Here is a 22,953-nt window from a genome sequence, read left to right on the forward strand (position 1 = left end):
CAAGTCCACCCAAAACCTCTAGTGCTGGTTTTGCACAAATAAATAAACACCTTACACACTTCTCTACGATTTAATTTTCATTTCAATAGAAATCAAAACAATAGACATTACGAATCATCAGACAATGCTTGTAGAACTATACATTAATCAGCAATATGTACAATTATTTTTTTGTATAATTTACTGCAATATACAACGTATTTTCTCCTTTCCAAAGACAAAAATAAAAAAAAAAAACAGTCAGTATAACAATAACAAAATAACACTATAAAATTATATCTCATGTTTGTAACAGATAAAAAATATCATATTTGTTAACAAACAATATCGCTTGGAATGTTTTGGTCTGTCATGGCTATACGATTTTCCTGAAAGGGAAACCACTTCAATATCTGCCATTACAGTTATATATAGAATATTGCATATATATGTTGCAACGAGCTGATGAGGCAAATGATATTATGCAGGTAATGAACGAACATACTGGTCATCGCACATGTATATATAAAACGTCAAAAATGAATTACTGGTTTGGACTAGTTTTATACATCCTCACAATAGGGATCGCCACCTATTTCCGGGAAGACCACCGTTATTGCGGGAGGGAGCACTGTCATTCAGAGAGACAACAATCTCGCCCCTAACACGAGGGCACTGCATCAATTTCAGTCAAAATGATTTCATAGTCTTGACTGTCAGTGATTTTGTTCATTTCAATGATAAACGTGGACTCGTGAGAATAATGCCGTACGATGTTGTCATCCATTTTGACAATGATCCTGAAATGAATGAAAAGAACACTTAGTCACCAGACAATTCAGTTGTTTTTTTTAATTTTCAGTTATTTGAAATGTAATTTAACCTTTAATCAACATGTCACAATATTTTACTTACCCTTTTTTGGACCGTTTATATGTTATTTTAATGTTGCCTGTGGGGATTCCGTATTTTTCTTCTACCTGGTGTGTCAAATAAACAGTTGGTTAAAATAGCAAGTAAAATCTTTTTTAACTTAAAAATTACAGGTGTAAAAACAATTAAAAAGGCAAAAAATGATATGATAACTAACCGCTTGTAACAGGCCGTGCAGGGTCGGGATGCGCAACATCAGCGCAGTGAAAACAGACTCGTGGCGTTCCCTTACATATAATAGCACTGGAATAAAGCGGATAATTATAAAATTACATGTAAAAATTGTTTTTAACATAACAAGAGAAGAATAAAATCCGGATATGGTGGGTTTTTTTATTTTCACAATAATACAATACCTTTCTGATAGGACTCATAGGAGTCGCGTCGCTGTCTCTTTAATGGTGGATAGATGTCATCGAAACTATCACCCAGAGAATTCAGACTGCAATGAATTAATAAAATTTAGATGAAAACAATTAACTATTGATATTCAATGCGGAAAACTTATGAAATATATCAATCGTTAACTTTTAATTATTTATGAAACCTTACCTAGAATTTCCATCATCATCAATTCCGTTCATTGACAAACGCGATGGACTTTTCTGAAAAATTAAAGTATCAAATAAATAGCAGAAATTAATTAACAGTATTTATACATGCAATTATTATTAATAGTCAAACGGTATATCTTAAAATCAATGGATTAAAGTTGTCGTGTTTATATACCTCAGATTTCTTATTGCCGTCTTCATCTACGGATGGAGTATAATAGAAGGGGACAGACTTGGTATCCTGCATGCTGTAAAACTCGGACCTCTCACTTGGAGGGTGGTAATGGTCCTCATTACTGCGTTTTCGACCTAATTACAAAAATTAAAAACTTTTATTTCAACTGAATTCTTAGTTTATATATCAAGTTTATCGTGTTTTTAAGTTTAAATAACCTTTAGCTTAAGAGAAATAATTGCAGCACGTGTAGTTTACGTTAACAAGAGCTAAGAAGGAAAGTAAAAGCTTTATATTTTACCATGATGGTGGCCCTCGGCATTCTGCCGTGACTTTAATCTTCTTTCTTCATCTCGAGTTTTCCTTTCAGCACCCTTAAAAGAAATGACACAATCTTCACAATGGCCGCTAAAATTGATATCCCAATTATCAGATAAGTTTATATTACGTTGACATTGTAATAGAAGAAAAACATTTTCTGCTTTTGTGTGTCAAAATTGAACTCCCATAAATATACAGTAAAGTCGCAGATGGCTAAGACTTACCTTATCACAGAAAACTTTAATTTGGGCGTACCCTCGATGAACCGGACTCTCTTTGGAGTTTTCATATGTGTCAATCTGAACATGCAGAGGCAGACCCTGAAAAGTATAGACACATTAATAAGAGCTTTTTTTCGATATGTTTTATCTTGTATTTATCAATTAATTAACTTTTTTTTTTGTTTGTTTTATTTTTTTTTTATTTTGGTTTTATAATAAAATCTGAGGAATGTTTAATGTGACGTGAATGACTGATTTGATGTAATTAGTTTTACCTTGACTCCCTTTTGATTACTGAAGTCAGTACTGAGACAGTGGACTGCTACGTTAACCTGAAGAAGAATTGATGCATTTTTTAAAATACAGGAACAAAAATTTGAAAAGCTTGCACTAAAGGTTTTCTATTCTATTTTTAAATAGGTAAAGTTGTTTAAAGTGCATTTTACCTGAAACATATGGTAAACATTTCTGATTGAATGAATTAAATTCAAAATCGAAATAAAACGATTTGTATGCTAATACGGAAACTTTTTTTAAAGCCAAAATGCACTTAAACAATTGAATGAGAAGGATTCATATATTTTTTTGTGGTTAGCATAATTTAACAGAAAATTTCCGTGGGTGGAATCTATAGAGAAATACATTGACGTATTTAATTTTTATCCAGGCACTGCCACCCATAACCTCTCTTTCTGATCTTTAATATTTTGACGGATTATACCTGTCACCGCCCACTAAAGGTATAATCATTTCAACTCCCTTTAAACACTTACGCAAAAAAACACAATTAACCAAATTCAAATATTTAAGACATTTTAAAAAAGATTCATTTTTAGAGAAATTGAAGACTTTGCTGCACAAAAGCTGCATTGTAAGATTAAAATCAGCTGAGCACTGTGTGAAATTGCTTACCCTTATCGGCGAATCTCGAGGGTTCCAGCGCACGGACACCGCGTTGTAGGATACCTCAGTTATATTGCAAGCCTGCACTCCTTGGCTGTCTTTTGTATCTGCACAAAAACACCATAGAAAATTAACTGTCATATATGGGGTACGGATTCGGGTTGAATGGATATATTTTGTGCGGTTATATCAATCATCAGTGACTCGTGACCTTGAAGAAGCAGACTACAATTTTACCTATGTCTATAACACGCTGCTTATGACTATGTTGCCGGCTGTGCCAAAACTCCCAGGCTTTTTGTTCATCTTCCACAGACTTGTCGTCGCGAAAAACCACCATAATTACACTCTGTGAAAAGAAGAGAATTATATAAATTTCAACACGATCACTATCACTTTTCTTTCTTTTTCTTTCAAGTTGTAGCACTCAAAGAGTAGATAGACATTCTGAATTCCAGATTTCTAAAGCTCACCTTGACCATTCCATTCTGGGGTAGCTGCTCACCGTTGTATTCTATGGTCAAACCATAATACTGACCTGTTAGGAGATATTTAAGATCATTAAAAAGATTAATCTATACGTGTAATTGCATAAATTGGGAAAATAAAGTTGTCTCTATTGAAATAATAATTGCTGACTAGTAATTACCTTTATTAAGATAAGTAACTCTGTCTTCGTCTCGCCTACAAGCTGACGAGATAGGGGTTTCAAGAATACACTTATATCCGACGGAATCTTCCGGTCTGAAAAGAAGCGGAAACATGTCGTATCAATTGTTTATGACACTGACTTTTTGGTCTGGAATTCAGTTGCGTTTTATTACAACTCGTAAAATATACAGAAAACCTTTATAAATCACCATAAATCAAACGGAAGAAAGGAACAATTATCCGTATAATTTACTCTGCATATTTGAGCCTGTAATTATACGCGACTTTATTAGGAAGGTTATACTTACAATTTTGGAATGACAGTGCCGAAAGAAGGGATTTTCTCGCATGCCGGCCACAGCGGCTTCTGATAAACGGCCGGAGCTGATTTCCGCCTCTTGGACACTTTCTGACAGGAAGTAGTCGTGACTTCCCCATAGCTACCGGTGTCTTGATTGTACATCTGAAATGTGTTACACGCTTGAATTTAAAAATTCAACAGAATGGATGCTCGGGTTTCGTTTATTCATTTGAATACAAAATATTTTTATGGCATGAATATTTTTAAAATCATAAAATGCTAATAAACAATCCATAATTATCGTTCTAAAATGTGATTTTGAGACAGTCTTTGAACCTAGTTTTGGGAGAGAGAGAGAGAAAAATTCAATCTGTTGGAGTTGCCAATAATGGATTTGATTTAAGCCTTGAAATAGGGGAAAACATGAATTAGTATAAAAATCAATAATATACACTGTATGTGACTCGTGCAATACATCATACAATCACTGCAGGTGAAAAAGATACGCATTGAACCGTGCCATTTGAATTCACAACCAAAACCTCAAAATTACAGTTGCGCAGTACAAAACAGAGACGTTGCATATAAATTGTGTGCTTCAATTTCGCGCCTGTCCCTTGTGACTAATCATTCATTTTATTCATTTTTACACCTCTTCGCATTTCAGATCAATCGTCATTTGAACGTCAGTGATGATAGACTTTTTCCTAATGCTATTCGACATTAGTTATTCTAAATTATCAAATTTTATTATCACGATTCATCTGCATAAACTAAAAAAAGTTAAACCCGTAGGAATGTATTGGTAGTGACAAAATACATAAATAATCTTGGTTGCGTGCTTTTCTTTAGGTTGAACTCTCAATCCGAAGTTTTCACAGGACCAATGACCAAGCATGGTAATATCAAAGATTTAATCCTTTTAATTAAAAACATTTTAAGAATGAGATTCAAGCCTTACCATGTTTATTTGATCGGTGGGGGAGAGACAGGGTTCCTGGTAACCACTATCAGGAGATTTCATGGCGTAATTCTCTTTCATGTTGACGTTATAGTACCCGTAACTTGGCGACTGCTCCGGGTGGTATTGCTGTTGTTGTTGGAGATACCGCTCCATCATTTCATTGCTGGGAGGAGAATGGTTCATTTGGGGAGGGGTGATAGGGTAGATGTAGCCATTGCTGGCGTAATTTGATGACTGACATGAAGACACAGGGTATGAATTCTGTCTCATCGTCTGGTGATGGACACCGTTATTTTGTATAAGACCCTGTTCTGATTGTCCTGCTATAATTTGATTGGGTCTAGCGTCCATAAGACCAGAATAGCACTGTTCATGAGGATGATGCATTGCAATGTCTAATGGTGAAATGGAATTTGAGAACGTGTTGGCCGCACAGGCCATGGACATGCCAAGCGACATGGCAACAGATTCTTGTAATTCTGTCTGTTCCTCGGAGTAACTTCCGGTGGGCGAGTTTGTAGAAACACTGATTTGCTGAAGTTCTGCTGTCTCTAACACTGCGACAGCATCCTGCGAATATCCAGAAATTGAATCAGGAGTTGTCGCTGACGCTTCGTTCAACAAAATGTCCGGATTACTTTGGTTTTTACGGAGTTTCTCGTGAAGCGCCTTTTTGATTTTGTTTGTAGATTCTTTCTGGTCCTCAAACTTTTCAGTGGTTGAACAACAGTTTAACAATGGATCGTTGTCACTCTGTTCGATTTCACCAAAGTTCCTGCAATCTTCAGCAATTGGCGAACCTTTATACAAAACCGAGGTATTCCCCGAGGATGTAGATTTACCGTTCTTAGTGTGTTGATTGGTCATTAATGGAGTTTCTAGAGGTTCATCATTTCTCACTGAAGCGGAACGATTCTCTCCCGCGCCAACGTTTGGCCCTTTGGATCTGCCTGATGATTTTTTGCCCCTAGACCTGGTTGATTTTGGACGCTGAAATGATAATTGCATAAAAATCTAATAACCGTAAAAAGCAATTATTAGTCTATTAAGCAATACAAAGAACTAAATATTGAATCTTCATAAAAGTAAAAGAAATTGAATTTGAAAATCGGTAAAAAAAAAAATAAATAAATAAATAAATAAATAAAATAAATATATAGAGTATTTTCTGATACTTTTCACATGTTAAGATATTCATTTGATATATCCCTAACAAGAGAAGTTACTAAAATTTGCACAGTATTTCTGAATGTAATACAAAAGAGACAGATAGAAAATTAATACTCTATTTTAAAGTTAATTATGTACAGTCAAGTTAAGTGTGGAAGTTCGTAATTTTAGGTATTTTTCTTGTATGAAAAAGTGCATGTGTATATAAGTTATGGATTTATATTATTAAAATAAATGAAATGCATTATATATGCAAAACTTGTCTTTAAGCCACAAAACAAATAATTAGCAAGTACAGTAAATTTTAAAGCACGATTTTCCGCCCAGGGTTTGACTATCCAAACAAGCTTCACAGTTTGAATGTTTGTATTTTCCAAACACCTTTGGGTTTTTCTACTTATATTTACAAATCAGTTTTACAAAACTGGGAGGTTTTTTTTTTTTTTAAAGTGAAACTGGTGTAATTCATAGTCAAAATATAAGGTTTCAAGTCAAAAGAAGATATCATATTCATTAAGACGTTTACATGCATCACAAACTAACAAATTTCATTATAAGACTTCTAAACTTTCTCGTGATGCGGAAGATGGAACTTGGAGTTGTATTTTTTAAATGATTTTTTTAAAGTAAAATATGGAACTTGAATGAATATTTCTGCATTATCATCTGCATACCTGTGAAAATATGGGTATAAAATTTGAATTTGCAAAATAACTTTTTAATGGACATTCAAAAAATCGTAAATATTATTTCTTTTTATTCTTTGATAAAAAATTATATTTCAACCTTTTTTCCCTCTTTATCTTTTTTGGTAAGATTATACATGACTGCATTTTTATTTAATAATTTTTCTACAAATAATTTATTGTTACTTCAAATATGCTTAAAAAACAGTTGTATTGGCATCATCTTTGATCATATTCTTAATATTTTATTTTCACAAACTTTGTACAAACGAAAAAAAGACTGATAAAATTCGCAGTCAATTAAACAGATTAATGATTTCAAGGTCCAGGGCAATATGCTCATAATAGACCTTGTCAGCCACAACACCATAGGTCACTGTGTTGAAAAGTGATTAGTAACGCCTGGGTCAGGCTAATGACAGCCTTGTTAAATGACCCAAGGCCGACATCACATTAGTATCCAATTATCGCCATACCAATACTGTATGCATATTGCACCGCTTACTGTTAACGGTTACTGATAAATTTAATTTTTTTTTAATTCCTGTCATCTATATTTACCTCCAGGACAGTAGGTGATAAGCTTATAATGAAATCTTGATCTGGGGTGCTGATTACTGTCACACCTCCTTGATTTTATAATATTTTGTGGTACCCCCTTTTTATCTTTTTTATCAGTGAGAAATTAATATTAGTCTGGACCGTATTCTTTAAACATATTAAGAAATGTGATTTTTGTGAGAGAAAGCTACAAACCTTTTCATTCTGAGAGACTGTGTGTGTGCAGACCTCAATGACCTGTTCTATCGGAGGGGGTCTCTCTTCCACGTCACAATTTTCCCCATTTATAAGGAATTTTCCATCGATTGCGAGGTTTAAAAATTCACTGTCATTTTCTGAATCCTCAACTTCCCCATTTTCCGAACTTGTGTTTGTTCTGCAAGAAAAAATCAAAATTTTATAAAGCATGCTAGCCATAGTTCATTTGACGCAATGTGTCTCGATGCTTGCGCCAGTTGCATAACATTAAGGACAAACAACACCCCAATCTTACCGTCGAGAGTTCAGCTCTGACATAATTCCATAAATTCACTTGCGTTGGTCATATGCAAATTTTACATTAATTAATTATATTACATGCACGAAAATATGAGACCATAAATTAAAAGTAGGCTACAGACATATTTTTCTTCTTACTCATGGATATCTAATGAGTGGAAGAATTAACGCCATGAGTTATTGCGAAACAAACAGAGCTCCCAGAATGTTGCCTTTCCGATGACCGTGAGAATATGAAGTTCTCAAAAGACATGGCGTGGAGCATAATGTACGGTAGTTCACACCAAACGACAGAAAAAGAGAGGTCATGACCAAACACAGCTCCATTTTTTACATTCTATCTCATTTTCGGTAATTTACCCGATATGTGGTCATAAAGAGCACCCATCGGAACTTAGAGAGATCCTTGTTTACATCTTCACTGACTCAGCAGAGTTGAACGATTTCATCTCTTGTTATAAACTGTTAACAATTTGAAAAATGATCAGCTTCTGTTATTTTCACGCAACCTTGGGTGGATATTTAATTTTGTACTTTAATAAATCTTTTGAATTCTTCTTGGGATGAAATTAAAAAGCTGTGTAAGGGAAAAAGCATTTTAGTTCATTATTTATGCAAGAGATTTTGTGATTAAAAGTAGATTAAAGACCTTCAGGACGATGCTGAGACCAGAGTAAGACATGTTTGAACCCTGTGGTTTTCACTAATTTGAATTTGTGTTTATAGTTCAAAAGCGTTACTGAGCCAAGAAGATGTTTACATATATTCTTAAACAGAATAACTTAATCCATCACCTGAATGCATTGGTTGCTGACTGTCCATCCGTGGTTTTCTGCTTGTTAGCATTATGAGTGGCGAAAACAAACATCAACCTTTTTTATGCAGATACTTTATAAATAAATAACGTTAATCACAATTTTCATTTGGGGAGGGGGGCATTGTTTAGTACAGCTTCATGGAGTTGTCTGTGCTTCCAAACAATATATGCCCATCTAAAAAAGTTGATCCACGTACCAATATACATGCAGCGACCATGGAGTGTACATTATATTTTCAGTTTCTAGCTTGGCCCCTCGTCTAATGTTGATTTTAGAATGAATTTTCAAAATTTTAATTAATTATAAAAAGATAACACAATTTAAGCACGTCGTTAAATTTCTTCATAATATTTGATCCGTAACATTTTAAATATAATCACCCATTTTTCTCCAATGATATTTTAAAATTACGTTGCCAAAACTGACGTTTTATTTTCATAGGTACCGAACTGGTTATATGGTGTGCTTTTAGTATAATGAAATTTTAGTTTCAAAAATTCATGCATTTGGTATTGGGCCTTTCTTTGATTTTTTTTCATAACTAAAAGTAAGTTAAGAACATATGTTGATGTTGAACCCCCTTTTTTGCAATCTCGCGGCCCCTTTTACTATATAAGAAAGGAAATACTACTAAAAAGGCACATTAAAAAAAGTAAATGTGTATTACAATGTATGCTGAGTAGCAAGTACCTCAACTTTACCTTCAAATTCTGGTAACAAAAAGAAGTTATGATACCCTTCACATAAAACCTGACGTAAACGGTGTTCTGGAGCGAAGAATATTGCATTACATATATCCATGCAGGTCTTATATCGGTAAAGAGAAATCTCTTCACAAGGTCACCCTTAGAAATGCTTGACCCATTTTTTTTCTGAAAATTTACTGAGGTGAAAGACACAGTTTCGCTGAATTCATAAATTATGCAACTTATTTAAAAAGAAAAGTAAAACAAGCCTGAAAAGTTGATCGGAAAGAACATTCTTGGAACCAAGTTAAAAATTGAAATTTTCTCCTGAGGTGTTTGTATATATATAACATTATGTAAATATTGCGAATTAAATTGATTAACATTTTTATTTTTTACGATCCGCTTGAGAAAAACAAGGTCTAAGCACTACAGTATTTAAAACGTAAGTTAATAGTCGGTCATGCCATCCGGCCACGAAGCTATTTCAATCCCGATCAGAAAGCTATTACACTTACTTCGAACGGTATCGAAACATTCATTATAGACTGTCAAAAATAATCTCTCTAAGAAAACAGCCTAAAGAGGTTAAGTCTAATACATTTATAAATAGTTATTATTGCAATATTTGTACATACTAAAGCGTCTGTGTATTAACAAAATCAGCACCAATTTGTTTGCATTGTATCAGCGTGACATAAAATAGCTGAGTGTGTGGTGGTGGTGGTGGTGGTGGTGGTGGGGGGGGGGGGTCACAAACTATACCATATGCACTCAATGAAATATTTTTCAAATACTAAGTACCTAACAAACAACAACCCCCCCCAAAAAAACAAAAACAACAACAACAACAACAACAAAACCCATACACTGCATGATGAGAAATTGTATGAAACTATATATCTACGATAGTATATATCGAGACAGTTTGATTAAGAAATAAGAAGTGTACATAATGATATTGTGGAGAAAATACTGGTTTGCATTTGTTCAAAGACGATGAAAATATGTAGATACTTTGTTGCTGAGGACAATAACAGTGACCAGATACAATTTTGTCTACACTGGATTAACCTGTCTACACACACTCATACTATACAAATAAAGTATTCAAACTTCACTGTATAAAAAAAGTCCATATATTTTGAACCTTTGAGAGCAACTAAATATCGTCAAGAAATTTGCTGTTTAATGACGATTTATCTGAACTGAAATATGGATTTTTCGTAAGGTAATACATATGAAGTACCGAGCTCGAGATCTTGCTATCTTAGAAGATTATCATTATAGATGTTGTACTACACAGTTATTCCAACACCAATGGTACAAACAATAAAAGTATGTGCCCTATCGCTTGTAGATGTAAATCTAGTAGTCTTTCAATTCAGAGAGAAAAATAAAGGACAATTATTGTCAATTTATTTTATTTATTGGTCTCTTTCTCGTTTGTTCGTGTTTTAGAAGACTGGTATAATTCATACTCAGCGGCCTGTGAAGCTTATAGTAGCACGATAGTTAATATTTATCAGTTAGCCCTAATCTTTATAGACTATTAAATAAAGAAAAGAATGTGAATTTACCTCATGACAACGAGGTTCAAAAGACGCGAAATAACCAATAAATATAGGAAATGCTTTCTTATCTTGGAGAAAAGCAAAAGGAAATTTAAGCTCATTATTCAAAATATTCTCTCTCTTTTTTTTCTTAACAGCACTCTCAAAAATGATTCTAACACATCGGGATATATACCTCTCATCTTTACAAAATGTTTTGAAAAATGGCACTTGAATTGAATATTTCTTAAACAATTAAAGTTTTGATGTAAAATGTAAAGAGTTTCAGATCGTTACTTACTGTATTTAAATACTAAATCAAAACGTATGTAACAAATTGATTACCTCAGAATATCCTTGTAATTGTTAGTTTCTCCTATCTTCATTCCACTTGAATCAAGCGCTGGTAACTTGCTGTATTCATACGCCAAGGCGGACGCTTCACTGCTGATGGCAGTCTCCGCAGCCGTAAGAGGATGCCGAAAGTACCCATTGGGGTCATTTGGAGGACCATCATCATAGAGCGTTCTCCCGCCTGATACTTTGGGAGAGAATTCCACAACTTCGCCGCTCTCGGATGGTGTGCTTTCGTTTTCCCTGTAGCAAGAGAAAAAAAAACTTAACTTTCACCAACATAAGATGGAAAAGACAAGACGAAGTCTTAAATCGTCGATCCAGTACCAGATAAATATTTTGCCAATATCTTTCAATGCAACATCCAAGTCATCGTCAATTAATACCATGTCGAACTGTTGCATGAACTTTCTGCAAGTTCTTGACTTTCTGTTGAATCATCTGGTAATGCTTCACAGAGTATGATATACCAGACTCGTCCATTTATATTTTTGTTGGGGCATATTTTTTTGTAAACACACATAAATGAAAGTCCCCATTTATTTCACATGAAATTGAAAATCACCCAGTGATGAAGCATAATGTTTAAATTTGCATACAGGCTACAGATAAAAAGATATATCTGGGCGATACCCGCCACGAATATAAGCGTCGAAGCAAAATGTAAAAAAAAAAAAAAAAAAAAAAAAAAAAAAAAAAAAAAAAAAACTATCAGGAATACATCATATGTGTTCAAAATCTTTTGATGTCGAAATTGTGTAATACAGCATTTTTTTTTCTTTAAAAAAGTTTCAGAATATATTTTTACCTATCCATTAAAAATGAACCAAAGCACAACGATTCAAGCTCTAATGTATCAATGTATTCCATTGGTAGCTCCAAGTTCAAAAGGGAGGTTGTTATGCATTTCATTTCGGGAAAAAAAATGAATCACCAACAGCGCTATTCACCCAGAAATAATAATGAAGAAAGAACTTGTATCTTTGGCACCATTGTAAAATGTTAACTATCCACCGAACGATCACTTCTTGTCGGAGATGTTTAAGAACAGATACTTACGTACGCAGTGCAGGAGTTTAAAAAGGCATTTGTCGGAATGCATATTTAAATTTTGTAGGTAGGTGGGTGAGAAATAACATATCTGACAAGACAGAAAATACAAGGGCGTACATTATTCTTTGATTAAAGTTTCTCGTATATAAATATATAGTGTACGTTTTTAGATGTATTTGCCGATACGTTTGAGCGAACACCTTTGATTAATGTGCTCTTCTTCTCTGCAAATACTTGTCATTCAAATCAGCTTAACACCTCTCGTGTTTCCTAATTAGGATTTGCCGGAACTATCAAAAGGTAGATTCAAATGAGAATAAAATTTAAATCACATAAAATCTGGCGAAGGGAGGCTCAAAATACGTTTACATAACACTTAGGTAGGCACTACGCTGACGCACCTGGAGTTTTCATCTACGACAAGCAGTCTGAACATCCGTCAATGCAAACCCATCTTTCTAATTAAGAACAAGCAGGGATCAGTAGCAGTACGTAGAGTTTACTAGCTGACAACTGTGGTAAGTTAGTGAGTAACTTGCGGTGACAGAGCTTGTTACTGGGGAGTTGCAAAGCACCTAAGCATGTCATACAAATGAAAAAAAAAATCTTTAAAACAAAAAAACAAAAACAAACAAACAAATCTTGACTATTTATATCAGAGGCTAGCTGGTAAGAGGAGAATTCTTCAAAGCCTTGTTTTACAAAATGTAACATCCGGCAAACTATATTTTCAATTTCATCAGTAAAAAACACATACATGTATCTAATTTGAACATCGTATTTTTTTCCCTACCGCTCTCATTACAACTTTGAATTACCCTATAATACCCTAATCTCATCACGTGACCGCTAAAGCGGCCCCCCTCGTGGTATTACGATTTAAATCTTCTATAGTATCCTTTATTTCATATATTTGGTATTCAAATAAGAAAACGAAGACAAATTTTGATTAAGTTAAGTAGCCAACAATAACCACTCCCCGAGCACAATGTAAATGTTAGGTCATAATTAGAAAATGGGTCAAGGTTAGAAACTCCCGCTGCTTAATAAGATGACCAGCCCAACTCAGTAACAGTATTCCAAAACATCTACGAACGGATTAAACCCTCTTTTGAATTAGTGTTAAGTGTTCCTATCCCATGAAGCGTGTCTTTACAAGTCCCCAAAATACTTTCTGAGCTAACAAAAAAGAACAAGTGCCCTTTCAGAGTTGAAGTGCATGTAATCCGCGTGCATTTTTTACTTAAGAATTCGTTGAGAACATTTATATGCTACTCCTTTGAAAATTTTCTAAAGAATCCAGATTGCAATTTTTTAATAATGCTCTTCTGAAACCGATTATTCCTGCAGGGTACATTCATATGAAATTTTTCCACTCAGCTCTATTATGATGGCATTTGCGAAGAAGAAACAAAATCTGCATTCAATACATAAAGAATACGAATACTTTGTTGTAAGATTTGCAAAACACGTGTTTAATGAAATGCAAATTAAATTCACCATCTTAAGGTAAGCCTCACTTCCTGTGATGTCAAAAGCTATATTTCGATGACGGACCAGCTACGACGTGCACTTCCACATGTTAACCTCATCTTATGGCCTTAAGATCAATAGAAAAGACATTGATAAAATCCTCATTTACCTTTCGATCGATTTCACAATGATTGCAAATAGATATCCATGCTTTCTCACTTTCCTTAATCAATATATTTTCTATTTAGCACGTTGATCAACCAGTAGCCTTGCAAATGGTTAGCTTATAGGCGATGATGAAGGTGATGATCACGTGACCAGAAACTAACCAGAATTTGAGCCAATTCTTTTCCAGTATTAATTCTTATCTATTTCTACAGATCCAATTAGCAAAGTCATTATTTCTATTTTATTTGAAATGGTTCTTACAGTATTCAGTTTCGATATCACGCAAATCTTCCAATATTATTATCAGGTTGAGTCTGGAACAGAAATTACAAGAGATTTTCAATCGCCTCATATATAAATTGATTTTAGTAAGAAAATCTGCTGATTAGTAAAAATGATTTAAGAACATGACAAAAAGAGAAACTGTTTTTCTTCTCAAAATTTGATTCATTGAAAATTGGTAGTATGGTAATCAGTCCTAAAGATTTGACAAACACTTGCCTGACTCGGATTTACACACGTGGAAACTTATGGAAAGTAAGGACAACTCATGTTTACGTATTATTATTAAAAATTATTCGGTAGGGTGAAAACCGAGACAAGGTTTGTAATATAACATTTTATCATGCATGAAATAAATGTATTGTATTTTTTTTTTCAAAAACCTCTAGAATCTATTATAAAAACATGACCATAGGATCTGGGAGGGGAGGGGGCAATGATTTTGCCGATATATAGGATACTATAGAAACATAGCTACCATATGCTTGTGCCCCCTCAATATTAACATCTGAGAAATTTTGAATTTTTGGTAGTGCCCAACAAACTGAAAATGTTTGGTTGTGCCCCCCCCCCCTAAACTGAAATTGATTCCTACGGACCTGCTTTCTTCTTGAAAGCTTGATATCGTACATATATCTGTATCTGCTATACTTGCATCAGATTTAACACTGTTCCTCAGATAGCACTGAATACAAAATACAAAAAAAACCAAACAAACATACAGTCAACAAATAATAGTAAAAAACCAACTGTAAATTATTCTTCATCTATTATTAGTGTTTTGATGATCCTACATCAACAGATATGTATTCTAAATGATTACAATGGTCCACAACAGAAACCGACCACCTGTCAATTAACTACCCGGACCTCAACCTCTAATGGTCAATACACATATATATCTGTAACATTATAGTTCCTTGCTTCAGATAACAGACATCAGGCACCAGTCCAATGTCTAACCACCCAGGCCTACCAGAAGGTGTTTTGGTTGGCAATTTAATCCTCGATAACCACAAATTATTTACAAATAAAACATTACAATTATCGCACTTCCAACTGGATGCTATGTAACTTCTCTTTCTTCCCACGCCAGATATAGAATTAAACCAATTTTCTTCACTTTAAGGGGACAATATAACTTCGTAATCTTGGTTCCCGGCGTTTATTGCAAATCGAGTTCAACTGTGTATAGAAAATCTTAGTTAACCATCCAAAGGCTAAACAATTTGACTATGAGATGATTTTTTTTCTGAATTCGGCTCTGGTTTACCTAAGATTATTTTGTTTGTGCGAACCAATAAGAGGAAGAGAAAACAAATTGACTATAACATTCGTCCCGCCGTATAAAACTGTTGTCAGTGTTCTGTATGGTTCACTTTAGTAGACCAAAATGTGATAAGTTATTTTTAACAGTGTCTGCATCAAAATTTTGATTTTACTAGCGCAGAAAATTGATTCAAGAAGTTTAGAATCCTTACTACACCCCTGTATTAAAACTTTTTATATATTACTTGAGTCGTTTCAGAATTTTAACAAGCTTTGAAATGCAGATTTTCTCTTTAATAAACGCCTCAACATGAAAAGTTTCAAAATAAATTGCGATATGAATAGATTTTATCTTTCAATAAATGCACAGAATCGCTATAAATTTTCTCGAAAACAAATTCACTATTGCACATAAACAGAAAGTGGTGTTGACATTAAAATGTGTCATTTGAATGAAAAAAAAAAAAAAAAAAAAAAAACAAACTAACGACCACTTTTTTGGTGCATTTGAGATTTGCATGCAAATTTTTCTAAACCAGACAAGGAGACAGTTTGAGACCTTCACGTTAAGGTCTTGCCATTACCATATTTCTCATCCTGACACTAGTGCAACATTAACTATTATGTCGCTCTTTAAAACAGTATAATTGGAATGATTTAAGTTCTCAGTTAACTTTACATGCTTCATTGACAAATGAGCTTAAGATGTGCAATTAAAAACACCTTTTCCTAGTCTTAAGTACACTTCAATCGTATTTTATCTGTAAGTTCTATATATTTCATTGCATCTCCTTAAATCCTTAGTATTATTATAAATCCTCTCTGTAGAATTCTTTCAGAAAACACAATGCAGGCTATGCTTTCTCTGATGATAATTTCAGCTATAAATTTGCTTCAATAGTTAAGGTTATCAAATACATGGCATTAACTCTTTTAAAAGACAGTCAACCCATCTAGCAGGTGGGGAAAGCTATGACTAAAAGAAATGAATACTTGGTCAATGAGCGCCAAAAAGTCAGAGGACGGCGATGACCCCCTGCAGAAAATATAGGTAAACTTACCCAAAGGCCATGCTACTCAAGTCCGCCAAGGTTCACAGAAATTGAAAAGTCCTTGTTAAAAACGCATCTCAAAAAAGCTCTTATTCCATTTGAACTATTTCATGGTTACTTTACCAGGTAAACATCTTCTGTCCACCTTCTTAAGACTTGGATGAGAATTTTCAACAATCGGTTAGAAAAAACAAACTAGCGATTGTATCGCGTAGAATAAACACTTAATTTATAGAAAATTTCCAATTACAAAGGTAAGGGTTAATGAGATGGCGCAGCCCGAGGGCCAAACTGATCGCATGGCGGTGCGTTCGAATAATACGCTACTGCTTGGACGTCTTTATCAATACTGATTCCGATGACCATCTAGGTAATCAAATGTGTCGTGCTGCTCTTTACTGCTTAACGCCTAGACTTTACTCGCTTCATCGACTTTCACTCTTTCCAATATACACAATGAAATATTTAAGTTTTAGTTAGACATTGCATGATTTGCATTTATTACTGCGGGCTTTCAGCTGTGACGAAAATATTGTCTAATAGAAAACAAAATTGCGGTCAACAAATTTGCACATTAAAATAACGCTGACATGTATTTTAGAATGAAATTTTTAATTTTGTTTTTTTTATTTTTATAAAGAGCTATGTCAAAGGGGTAGGGGACAAGCAACTTTATTGCAAAATACATGTACAATTCCTAAACCAATATGTAACTCCAGAAACCAATTTAATCGATAAAGCTCTAAAATGATTTATCTTTTAGATCATTAAAATTCTACAATCGGTTTTCTGTGAAACGCACTTAATTGAATGAAACTTAAGTAACTGAACCGGGTCATGTATTATCTTCCTACTTCAGAATAGCAATGACTGTATTTGTGGATTAAAGACCCTGTTTTGTCACAAAAATAAGTAGGGTCTAGACTACAATTAAGTAAGTTCTATAAAATTCAACCTTGTTAAGGTATACTTATTTTTGATAACCTGTATTTTACATGGAAATGAGAAAAACAACGTCGTTTTTTTTTTTTTTTGCTTTTGGGAGGTTTTTTGGAATAGTTAAATCTAGAATTTGGCCTGTTGAAAGTACACTTGTATTTCAAGTCTTTCATATGATAATGTCTTCTCTTTTCTGATATGATTAAGCCTTCATGTGTGATTTCTCAAGCATATGCAGTAAATTGGTTTAAATGTAAGCTCTCTCTTACTTTTTAGCAATAAAATGTAGAAAGCATGATGTACTTTACTAATCTTAAATGCAATTAAATATACCCAACACTGCAGATGAACCAAACAAGTATTAGCTTTGGAGGGTCTTGAAAGCGAAGCGTTATTGAAACCTAAACAAGCATCAGTCCTGCCGAGTTAAAATTGTTTACATCGGGTCAACAAAACTCTTTGGATGGGGTGTCCCCCCATTAGGACCAGCACCCCAGACCGCTTCAAAATATTTGAACTGTACATCACACCCGATCTATCCCAAGGGTTTGGTAAATATCTAGCGATTTTTCCATATAAAAGCTTAGAATTTTCAGTGTTTGCTCAGTTCTGTTTACAGAGGTAAAAGGTTGTAGGGGATTAAAAGGGCGAAACGGTTCGATGAAAGTTAAATTCTTGCACAATTAAGAGGTTTCTGAATTTCATTTTTCGGATTTGCTTTACTTTTCAAAGAAAATGGTCATACAATTCACCCAAGAAAGAAGCTATTATTAGGGTCACTGAATAAAAATATATCATTTGCAGATGATAAACATTCATTTCACAAATAATTTTCACCTTATTTAATTAGAAGAGGTGGCAATAAATTTCTTCTTTTCATGTTATGGTATAAAAAGTTTTAAATATTGAAATAAACAGCAATGAAACTTCATTTTGGCTTGTGTGAAGCATACATAATTACCCTAGCTACATAACTTTTGACAAGTGTGATTTATTTCACTGTTGTAACTGAGAAAAAAAAACGGACAATTTATACACACGTGTGAAACATTATACAATATCAGATACTAATGTTTTATTTGTTTGTTAGATTGCTATCTTCTGCAACGCTACAGTGCAGATAAAAAAAAACAACAATATTTCTACGTTTCCCATTTACAAACCAGCACCAAATTCAATACATTTCTTATGATACGTTCTTTGTTTTTCAAACAGTACAGGAGAATAGCTGAAGTTTGGGTCTGATTAATTTGGCGTTAAACCTTTGCTTGACTGGCTAAGTGTCAATATTCCACCTATTGAAAAAGCCTCCCGTTCTCTTTGACAATTGTGGGAAAGCTATATTCAAGGTGTTACATTGTAAGGTATGTAGACCGAATGTCCTCGATATAAATTAGGATTATTTCCATCGATTGGTTCTGTCACAATTCCTGACGGCAAAAAATCTCTACTTCCAATCAATAATTGCCATCAATTGAAAATAATATCGTCCTGTACACTATTTTCAATTATTTATAGTTTCCATGACGCCCTTTCTTGGACCAAGACGGATAGCGCGAAGTTTTGTTACCTACAATCTTACCACGTGCAATAAAAATGTCATTCAGTTAAAACGAATCCCATTTGGATTGGTTTAATTATTCATGCTGACTTAATTACGACATTTACGTAAAATATATAGATATAGTCTATAGCTTTTTTGTACCTGGTGGATTTTTCTCAGTATATCATCTTTTATTAATCATATCCGACACTACCATCACATCTTTAGATTTGTTTCAAGATTAAAAAAAGTTACATCGTGCATGTCTTGTATTAAAACTCCATAACGTTGTCAAAACAAAATCGATTTTTCATCAATGCTATAAATTTCATTCACATATGAGCTGTACCAGGATATTTTACACGGCACAAAATCATACTAAAATTTGCATATTAGAATTCCATTGACTGTACATATGAAGCCTATTCTTCACTGCCAATAAAAGGTATTATCCATTTGATTTAACTAGTACACGAACTGTCACGCTACACAGTTTCTTACCGTTACTTACCCTGTGTGATTATTGTTCAATTCCTCCTTGACTGAGCTATGATCGCTGCTCATTCTATATTCCAAAATCTTGACAAACTTGTCTTTCAAGTTCTGAGTTTAACCTTATTCACAAAACTATTTGAAACCAGTTTCACACAATCATCCAAATACAGAAGACGTCGATCACTCACGGGAGTTAATGCGCTTCCAAATGCCCATTCATGTGTTTCAAACTGATCGCTTTAGTAGGAAAGTTCGCATGAACAAAACGGTTCGCGCATGCTAAGGAACTCGATGTCGGAAGCCTGTAACAGGCATGACTGTTTACTATAGAAAATTGTGAACCAACAAAGCTATGTTTGGATAAAGTCTTTGGGTATGGGAAATGTCTTTTTAGTGTTATACAATCGGGTTTGTAATACATCGGAGGTTTATTCAATGTATTGTGAAAAGATCGTTGAATACACCGTATGTCCTGGCGAGAAGGGTTTAATATTTTTGGTTCAATGGTTTACAATAATGGCACAGAAGTAATGACTTTAAACGCGAGGTTACAAGGAGGGTTCAAAACTGTCAAAATTTGGTTTTCACGAAGAAAAGTATAACTAAAAATCATTTATTCAACATGGACTACCAAACACCTTGCTTTTCTTGACCAAGCGCGCGTTTTTTGTTGTTTATTTAATAGTAATTTTAATGGATATAAACATGTACTCGACATGAAATATTTTTATTTTGACAGTCGAGGAAAGTTGTCCAGTCACCCGAAAAAGTGCTCCAATTATGTCTACTGTCGGTGAGCGAATGTTTGTTATTACTGTTCCGTAACTGGGTGGCGCCTCTTACTAAATCCAAATGTTGAATAACCATTGACTCACTTTAAAATAATAATAATACATGTAATCCTATGTATTAACTATTCTTTTAAATATACGTGGGTCGTTTTGACATAGATTTTTAAGTTGTTTTGAATAATTATATCTGATTTATTCAAAATACATGTAAAAAAAATTTGCTCGAGAAGAAACGGCGAAAAAGTTGTACATGTATATAGCAGATTATAGCTTATAGTCCATGGAAGCAACTTTGTATGATTGATTTGTACGGATCTCTATTAATATTTAAATAAAGAATATATTTAAAAAAGTTAAATCTTTGAATAGACACGTTTAATGAGAGACGTTAGAGGTCTGATCTGAGTTTGCTGTGTTCTCCGTCGTAATGTGAAATTGGCGTTTCATATCCCCTCGAGAGTTTTGATGGATATTTAGAACACCAGCTGTTAAAAACTGAACAAATTTATATTCGTATGAAGCAGAATTTATGAATTAAAAAAACAACTGCTACATGAGAAGAAAACTCTTGCTGTGGTATTCAACTCGATATTCGGATATCCTGACGACCGTTTATTTATATTAAGAATAGTTACTTTCGTCCATATGTCGACTCGATATATCTCAGTATGCTACAACATTTGTTTCATTTCTGGATGTTTTACTGACTATAGACGAAAAAGACCAACTAAAACTAAACTGTAAGACAAATGGGATGACCTCAGCTTTTCTATCGTTTCCCTTCTTTATATGTATAGTTACTGTAGTATTCCACTAATCACCTTCATAAGGTGTTTACAAGTACCTCCTAACTGATTCAATACGCAAGAACATGCTCTGAGTACGAGCATTTTTAAAACTGACAAATAAGTTGAAGTTAGATTTCAACCTGGTTTAAAGTCAGCATTTTGCAATATAATATATCTAGAGTGATTTATATATATATATATATATATATATATATATATATATATATATATATATATATATATATATATATATATATATATATATATATATATATATATATATATATATTCAAAATAAGAATTTTTAGATGTGGAGGAAAACAAGGCGAAGAAACATATAAAATTTGCGAAAGAAAAAAAAAATTCTGCATCCAATTTATATTTTTCATTATTTTAAAAAAGAGAAGTGTGATTTGAATTAACCCAGTAGTAATTTCCTTTTCAAAAAACAATAGTGTAAGAAACATTCAAAGTACAAATAAATATCTAGAGGATTTTTGCTCTACTAGTCGATGTCCAGAAGGGCTTTTTTGCGAGGTTAAGATTTCCATCGTTCTTCTGTCTATTTGTGAACAATGTTTCGAAATACTGCTCTTCTTAAACAGTTTTAGTCTGATCCCAATAAAATAGAATAAACTAAGAAACATATTTCTTTGCTTTTTTTCGGGGGGGGGGGGGATGAACAATGTTGCCAATGTTGGGAAATTATTCCAAAACGCCAATCCTCCTACTGTTTTGTCCTGATTTCAATAAAACTTGGAATACAGGCTTACACAATGTACCACACTATGGAATACATTAACATTACGATGAGCAATGATGCAGTGGTTAACGAAAACAGAATAATGTAGGATTTTTTTTTCTTCAAAACTCCAAACCTCCTACAGTTTAGTATGATTTCAATAAAACCTTGTTGACAAGCATAGTAAACTATGACTTATAATTCTAGTGATCGGTGTTGCCAGTTACTAAAAAAATATAAAAATCTTTCAAAATGTCACTCCTCCCACAGTTTTGATTTGAATACAAACAACTTTGTATAAGTGTATAAATTATCCGGATATATAAGTCTTATAATGTAAAACTTAAAAAAGTCCAGGTTCTACTTTTCTCTCCCTCTTTTTATATAGTACAAACCAGTAGAGCTACAGTCTCATTAGAGGCTTCTGGTTGGTTATCAAATATCTTTGGACAGATCATGAACAAAATAGAAAATGTGTACACTAGTACTTTAGAGTCTTTAAAAATAAACATTAATAAGAGAGGAACATTCATATGGAGTGGAATTGATTTTCAAAGACCTGTAGAACGAAGTTCCGTTTGTTCAGTGAAAACATGGGTTAAACAATCGACCTTTATTTTACAATGCGTGGCTATTCATAAGAAAGTACACCTAACATTATTGATAATACAATAGATTGGTGGTAACTCAAGCAAAATGATTGTCATCATCGGCCAAAAAAAAAGCCTGGGTTGATTTGTATCAGCGACTGTTTACATCTGCATTTAACGAGTTGCTTTTCTTCGTCATAAGGTCACTTAATACAATAACTTCCCTAACATTGCCACCCATGCAATTCTGCAAACTACTAAAAGACCCATGAGTTCCATTGTAGCAAGACTGATGAACATACTTGATTTTGCTCGGTGGATAATGTCAACAGTATACAGTAAACAATCAAATTTCTGTCTAGTTTTATATATACATGTAGTCAAATGACTATGGAGGTGTCAATTGGTAGTCTATCATGTTACTTGAGACCTTAAAATCG

At 33.6% G+C, this 22,953-nt stretch overlaps 1 protein-coding gene across 2 annotated transcripts; it reads right to left on the reverse strand.

Annotated features, from left to right (window-relative positions):
- Positions 1–56: 56 nt before the first annotated feature.
- On the reverse strand, positions 57–20,041 carry LOC133190235 (protein grainyhead-like). Of its 2 annotated transcripts, none has more exons than XM_061325746.1 (18): positions 19,619–20,041; positions 11,320–11,571; positions 7,615–7,795; positions 5,000–5,992; positions 4,046–4,200; positions 3,736–3,830; positions 3,560–3,624; positions 3,324–3,435; positions 3,096–3,193; positions 2,459–2,515; positions 2,187–2,282; positions 1,943–2,015; positions 1,642–1,775; positions 1,465–1,517; positions 1,269–1,354; positions 1,070–1,155; positions 895–959; positions 57–779 (listed from the first exon to the last, which is right to left on the reverse strand). In XM_061325746.1, the coding sequence occupies exons 1-18, from the start codon at positions 19,669–19,671 to the stop codon at positions 641–643; spliced, it is 2,793 nt and encodes a 930-aa protein (XP_061181730.1). In that variant the 5' UTR covers positions 19,672–20,041; the 3' UTR covers positions 57–640. The 2 variants fall into 2 exon arrangements, with proteins under 2 accessions (XP_061181730.1, XP_061181731.1); XM_061325747.1 differs by lacking the exon at positions 19,619–20,041 and adding an exon at positions 16,635–17,059.
- Between the last annotated feature and the right edge of the window lie 2,912 nt (positions 20,042–22,953).

Source organism: Saccostrea echinata, unplaced genomic scaffold (genome assembly GCF_033153115.1).
Source record: "Saccostrea echinata isolate AGI-Se365-2 ecotype Australia unplaced genomic scaffold, CSIRO_AGI_Sech_v1 ptg000022l, whole genome shotgun sequence".
Classification (NCBI taxonomy): domain Eukaryota; kingdom Metazoa; phylum Mollusca; class Bivalvia; order Ostreida; family Ostreidae; genus Saccostrea; species Saccostrea echinata.